This window comes from Ranitomeya variabilis, chromosome 8 (assembly GCF_051348905.1).
Source record: "Ranitomeya variabilis isolate aRanVar5 chromosome 8, aRanVar5.hap1, whole genome shotgun sequence".
Lineage (NCBI taxonomy): Eukaryota > Metazoa > Chordata > Amphibia > Anura > Dendrobatidae > Ranitomeya > Ranitomeya variabilis.
The window spans coordinates 126,582,194-126,589,085 of record NC_135239.1 but is presented as its reverse complement, the minus strand read 5'-3'; the positions used below and the strand labels follow the sequence as shown (position 1 = coordinate 126,589,085).

Here is a 6,892-nt window from a genome sequence, read left to right as displayed (position 1 = left end):
TTTTTATACACTGAAGTGTCATTTAGTTGCCTGAATACCTCCTCCAAGTAGTCAGATTTGTCCATAATCATAGTGGCACCACCCTTCTCCGCTGGTTTAATTATGAGTGATTTATCTGCTGATAATTGGTCCAGAGATAATCTCTCGGACTGTGACAGATTAGTATGAGAGTGAAAATGCCCTTGTTCCACCCCCCGAGTAAACACTTGAATGTCTCTTTCCACTAAGGAAACGAACGTGTCCACTGGTGGATTATCACGTGGTGGCATAAAGGAGCTGGAAGTCCGCAGTCCCAACCCCCGGAGTTCAAGAAGAGGGGTGCTTCCCTGGGATGACGAAGCCAGCACAGGTGGTTTGTTTGAAAAGTGGACCCGTAGCCGGAGGTTCCGAAAAAACCTCTGTAGGTCCATATTCAATTCAAAAGAGTTAAATTTATACATAGGGCAAAATGATAAGCCCTTTTGAAGTAGGGATAATTGATGTGGGTCCAGATTCTTGGAGGAGATGTTAATCACCAGGGGGAGGTCCTTACCTGAGAGCGTGTTGATATCTGGCTTCTGGACTCCCCTGCGACATTGGCCCCCCCGCCTCGTCTTCCTTTCTGGCGGCTGCGGCCGTGTCCTAAAAAAGAATGGGAGGTAGAAGTATTTGAGGTACCGGGTCTGCTCTCGGTGGAACCAGAAGAGCTGAGGGAGCTGTGTCGTCTGGTGAAATGCCGAGTATCCCGCCACTGATATACGCGGTTTTGTAAAGGGTCATGTGACCCACCTCGTAATAGAACACATGATTGTGGCCATAAAGACAGCACCTGCGCAGAGTGAGGCTACTGAGAGCAGGGACAGAGCGCTGTATTGAAAAAACCCGCGCATGCGCAGATGCAAAAGAAGGGGCGAAGTGCTATGGGTAGGCACTATGTAGCTAAGAATAAGCGCTGTATTACAGAAGGAAGAGTAGTAGCGCGTGCCATATACATGGTGGTGCCCGTATACAGGGTGGGCGGACATATATTGCTTTAGCTCACCCGGTCTGTTTTTGCTTTATTCTGCTATTTCACAATGTCACATTCTCATTGTAGGTATCCACTGTGCACTCTTGCTCCTAGTGCGACAATCTGACACCCTGCAGCACTGCTTTCCCAGTATCCTTTTGGGCATTTTAGCCCATCTAATGGTCTTTTCTTAGCATCCAGGTTATATAACTGCTTATTATCCTTATCCACGCTCACAGCTTCCTTTAACCTAGCCTGAGGACTCACGGAACACCAGTCTGGATTAACCCTGCCCGTCACGGTTGTCACTGTCTGTTCATTTATTCATCATGTGCTGTTCTTTTCCGTATAAACATCGATTGTAATCGGACTTGTTCACCCTTTGTGTATAAACTTGTCAAAACAATTGTATATCAGATGTCTTTTACAATCTTGTAATTGTTGTTTGTATATCTTACAGTTTCTTGAGAGATGTTTCTGATGAAGGTCTTGTGACCGAAAACGTTTAAACACTCTTGAACTGGTCGCACAAATAAACAAAAACTTTCACGTTTTTTTGCAAATTAATCTCTGAGTGCCAAGTACTTTATTGTTTACATACGGGTTGGATACCTGACTTGTGCACCACCAAAGAACCTTGAGTGCCGTGGACTATTGGTATATTTGGAATCTCCTTACACGTGCACCCTGGACGATGTCTAACGAGACTTTTTCCTTTAATGCAACGGAAGTGGCGGAAATCCTCTCTAAAGAAACTGCCCCTAGCGATTTTCTTCAGATTCCCACCCAGGAACTCAAGAATCGAGACTTGGAACGTGAGTCCAGAAGAGCTATCAATTTGGAGCTACATATTATTACACTAGCCGAATACCTTCGGGTCCAGCGGATCCCAAGAGGCCTGCGGGTTCCCTTACAACCTACATTTTTTAGGGAAGACAAAGATTATTGTACAAAATTTGAATACATCCTGAACAAATGCTCGGCAGACCTGATGACGTTAACCCTCTCCTATCTGCAAAAGAACTTGGACACAGTGAATACCCAAATAAATGCAATCGAAACCCAACTATCCAGTACCCTGCCTCAGGAGGAGTTTCAAGAACTCAAGATAAAAAACCAAGACATGCTGCGAACACACAGGTCGGAACTGGAGAAAAAGAAAAGATCAAAATTTCTGAGGGATACAGAAGACTATTTACAAAACCGCGTATATCAGTGGCGGGATACTCGGCATTTCACCAGACGACACAGCTCCCTCAGCTCTTCTGGTTCCACCGAGAGCAGACCCGGTACCTCAAATACTTCTACCTCCCATTCTTTTTTAGGACACGGCCGCAGCCGCCAGAAAGGAAGACGAGGCGGGGGGGCCAATGTCGCAGGGGAGTCCAGAAGCCAGATATCAACACGCTCTCAGGTAAGGACCTCCCCCTGGTGATTAACATCTCCTCCAAGAATCTGGACCCACATCAATTATCCCTACTTCAAAAGGGCTTATCATTTTGCCCTATGTATAAATTTAACTCTTTTGAATTGAATATGGACCTACAGAGGTTTTTTCGGAACCTCCGGCTATGGGTCCACTTTTCAAACAAACCACCTGTGCTGGCTTCGTCATCCCAGGGAAGCACCCCTCTTCTTGAACTCCGGGGGTTGGGACTGCGGACTTCCAGCTCCTTTATGCCACCACGTGATAATCCACCAGTGGAGACGTTCGTTTCCTTAGTGGAAAGAGACATTCAAGTGTTTACTCGGGGGGTGGAACAAGGGCATTTTCACTCTCATACTAATCTGTCACAGTCCGAGAGATTATCTCTGGACCAATTATCAGCAGATAAATCACTCATAATTAAACCAGCGGACAAGGGTGGTGCCACTGTGATTATGGACAAATCTGACTACTTGGAGGAGGTATTCAGGCAACTAAATGACACTTCAGTGTATAAAAAAATAGCACAGAATCCACTAAACCAATTAATCCAAAAAATTAAACCAATTGTTGACTACCACCTCCAGGCGGGTACAATTGACACTAAAATTGGGGACTTCCTCATCAAGACAGACCCCATCACTCCAATATTCTATATTTTGCCCAAAATCCACAAGAGATTGGTAAAACCCCCAGGACGACCAATCGTGGCATTAACGGACTCCGTCTTGTCACCATTGGCCATTATATTGGAAAAAATCATCACCCCACTGGTCAAAACCACCCGATCCTTCTTACTTGACACTAATGATTTCATCAAGATCATCAGGTCCCTGAGCTCTCTTTCCCCCACCTGTCTATTGGTCACGTGGGATGTCAATAGCCTGTATACGTCTATCATCCATGAAAAAGGTCTGGCAGCCACAGATAGACTCCTGAGCGAGGCCGGGGTAGATATGAAAATTCGTCATTTTTGTGCTGACCTCCTGGACTTGGTACTTAAAGAGAACTACTTCATGTTCCAAGATTCCTTTTATGTTCAGCAACAAGGCACAGCTATGGGCTCTAATGTAGCGCCTCCAAATGCTGTTGCATATATGGCAGCCTTTGAAAACGATTTTGTCTATGGTCATCCCCTGTTCTTAGCTCATTGCATCATTTGGCGGAGATATATTGATGACATTTTTTGCATCTGGGATGGGCCCATGGAGTCACTTGTAACCTTTGATAATCATATTAACAACATCTGGCCCGAACTTAAATTTTCTATCCAGCATGATACAAACAGAATCAGCTTCTTGGATACCTTGATTTATCGGGAGAGGGGAGGGACCCTCGGCATAGACCTTTTCACCAAACCTACAGATAGGAATGGCCTGTTACACTTCAGCAGTTGCCACCCCCCCTCCATAAAAAACTTGATTCCCAAGTCACAATTCCAAAGGGTTGACAGGATTGTCTCCGATAGGGATACCAAGAAAGTGAGGCTAACTGAAATGGAGAATAAGTTTTCAGCCAGGGGTTATCCACAGGGGGTACTCACGAAGGCCAAACACGACATGACATCCAGGAAATCTACTGAGGGGTGTAAAAGAATCCCCTTTGTCACCACCTTCCACCCGTTCTCTGGTCTGGTACAATCCACCATCAGGAGGCATTGGGGCATACTCTCAAAAAGTTACTCACATATCCCTGAATTTAGGGTACCTTTCATGCCCTGTTTTAGACGGGCCAAAAAGCTTAAGGACCGTTTAGTCAAAGCAGATGTGGGTTCGGGCACGATTCTTCCAAGACAGTCCTTTTTGCAGACCCAAAGACGAGGCACTTTCCCCTGCCTCAATTGCCTCCAATGTAGTAACGTACAAAAGGGTCCCTCAGTATTTCATCCCCACACAGGCAGAGCTATACCTATTAAAGGCTTTTACACATGCGAGTCCTCATTTGTAGTGTACTTGATAAAATGCCCCTGTGGTCTGGCCTATGTGGGAGAGACCACTCAGACGGTCCGTGACAGGGTGTCCCAGCACAAGTCAACCATTCGCTGCAAAAAGACCCACCTTCCCCTCCCGTCCCATTTTCTTGAAAAGAATCATAATATCTCCCAACTTAGGTTTCAGGTCTTGGAACAAATAGACCCCCTAAGGAGAGGCCAGAATTGCACTAAAATGCTTAAAAAGAGGGAGGCTTTCTGGATTTTTACACTGCAGACCTTGGAACCCAAGGGGCTAAATAGAGACTATGATGTCTCAGCTTTTCTACAATAATGTTAACTATGTCTATTGGAGCTCCTATGTATTTTATTGTTTTATTATTGTTGTTGGGTTTGCCTTATTGTTTCAAGCATATAACCTAATGCTATTCTCTTTTATTATCTTTTAGAATCGTTAAGATCACGTCACGCACTGGGCACTGGTGGCACCTTATATGGTAGAGTATACAAGTGTCATGTCCCTTTCATTCAGGGGTCACCACACACACACACCATTCAGCCATCCTCTGTATAGCTATTTTGTTCTTTTAATTTCCACTATAGGATACCCCTGCAGATCCTATACCATTAGCGTTACTACTAACATCTTCCTTCTGTAATACAGCGCTTATTCTTAGCTACATAGTGCCTACCCATAGCACTTCGCCCCTTCTTTTGCATCTGCGCATGCGCGGGTTTTTTCAATACAGCGCTCTGTCCCTGCTCTCAGTAGCCTCACTCTGCGCAGGAGCTGTCTTTATGGCCACAATCATGTGTTCTATTACGAGGTGGGTCACATGACCCTCTCAGGACGCTCTTTTACCCGGAAGTACCGCTGTCGCACAGCGGCTTCTGGATACACCGGCCCCACAGCATCTCGGCACCTCAGACCTGGATTCACTGGGTAAATATACAGGGCTCATCTACTAGAGCTCATCTTGCTTTGCATGACACTTAGGGATATCTTTCCCACTGTGCGTTTACTCTTTTTAGCGCCATCTCCTGTAGCGGTCTTCCGCCCTCCTAGTGCGCCCTGCCTTCTATATACCCTCCAGGACTCCCGAGGTAATCAGGATCTCTATGTATATTACCATCCATAGAATGCATTCTTTATTTACCCCATGTTTTGGTTGATAACATTACCCTTATCATACTCTCTAGGTGTTTGTGCCAGGTTTTTTCATACATGCACGTGGGTCTTTGAGGCCTATGCATTGCGCTGGTCTGCTTCCAGGTACTTTACTTATACTACTCTGCTGGGGTTCTTAGTGAATATCGCTATCAGTACATTATTAGCATCTCCGTTTGGGGATACCATATCCTCATGTAGCGCGTGCCATATACATGGTGGTGCCCGTATACAGGGTGGGCGGACATATATTGCTTTAGCTCACCCGGTCTGTTTTTGCTTTATTCTGCTATTTCACAATGTCACATTCTCATTGTAGGTATCCACTGTGCACTCTTGCTCCTAGTGCGACAATCTGACACCCTGCAGCACTGCTTTCCCAGTATCCTTTTGGGCATTTTAGCCCATCTAATGGTCTTTTCTTAGCATCCAGGTTATATAACTGCTTATTATCCTTATCCACGCTCACAGCTTCCTTTAACCTAGCCTGAGGACTCACGGAACACCAGTCTGGATTAACCCTGCCCGTCACGGTTGTCACTGTCTGTTCATTTATTCATCATGTGCTGTTCTTTTCCGTATAAACATCGATTGTAATCGGACTTGTTCACCCTTTGTGTATAAACTTTTCAAAACAATTGTATATCAGATGTCTTTTACAATCTTGTAATTGTTGTTTGTATATATTACAGTTTCTTGAGAGATGTTTCTGATGAAGGTCTTGTGACCGAAAACGTTTAAACACTCTTGAACTGGTCGCACAAATAAACAAAAACTTTCACGTTTTTTTGCAAATTAATCTCTGAGTGCCAAGTACTTTATTGTTCACACCCAGTCATCCACACTCAGGTCCGGACCTGGCACACGCCTACTGTCAGCCACACGTTTGTACCTAGCACCCACACTCAACAGGCACTGTTTAACTCTCCTCCAGACTGATGACAATTGTGCTCCTAACTGGTCCTCCTCCGGAATGCCGGAAGAGCCCATGGAGCGCCCCCACTGCCGGTACCGGGCCTCTCTGTCTTGGTTCTGGGGTTGTCACGGTGGCTAGACCCGGCCCGTGACCCTGCTGAGGGGCGTCCAATGAAGGTGGGGAGTGATGCTGTTGTGGTGTGGTGCCGGTCGCAGTAAATAACAAGTACACCAGGTTGCAGTCTCTTTACCTCTTTACTGAAGGCTTCAGGATCCTTAGTCCGGAGTACGGTTAACCGGGCTGCGTGAGTCCGGCCAGTCCGATGGCACCTCCAGAGTTCCCTTTGCAGGTGGAAATCGGTGCCTACCTTCTAGTGCTTGTGTGTTGTAGTCCTTTCCTGCTGCGCTTACGGGATAGTCCTCACAACTGTTGTGTCTGTTTCTGAAGTTCCCTCACAACTCGAA

The 6,892-nt window shown here is 45.8% G+C and overlaps 1 protein-coding gene across 2 annotated transcripts; it reads left to right on the top strand.

Moving 5' to 3' along the window:
• The first annotated feature begins 1,757 nt into the window (after positions 1–1,757).
• Positions 1,758–6,286, top strand: LOC143787981 (uncharacterized). Of its 2 annotated transcripts, XM_077277258.1 has the most exons (6): positions 1,758–2,402; positions 4,794–4,841; positions 5,377–5,448; positions 5,545–5,617; positions 5,832–5,894; positions 5,984–6,286. In XM_077277258.1, the coding sequence occupies exons 1-5, from the start codon at positions 1,964–1,966 to the stop codon at positions 5,869–5,871; spliced, it is 672 nt and encodes a 223-aa protein (XP_077133373.1). In that variant the 5' UTR covers positions 1,758–1,963; the 3' UTR covers positions 5,872–5,894; positions 5,984–6,286. The 2 variants fall into 2 exon arrangements, with proteins under 2 accessions (XP_077133373.1, XP_077133374.1); XM_077277259.1 differs by lacking the exons at positions 5,377–5,448; positions 5,545–5,617.
• The last annotated feature ends 606 nt before the right edge of the window (positions 6,287–6,892 follow it).

Coding starts and splice junctions, on each gene's coding strand:
- LOC143787981 (XM_077277258.1), top strand. CDS start 1,964: ATGCTCGGCAGACCTGATGACGTTAACCCTCTCCTATCTGCAAAAGAA. Junction 4,842..5,376: donor CACTGGTGGCACCTTATATG/GTAGAGTATACA, acceptor TACTCTTTTTAG/CGCCATCTCCTGTAGCGGTC. Junction 5,449..5,544: donor TACCCTCCAGGACTCCCGAG/GTAATCAGGATC, acceptor CATACTCTCTAG/GTGTTTGTGCCAGGTTTTTT.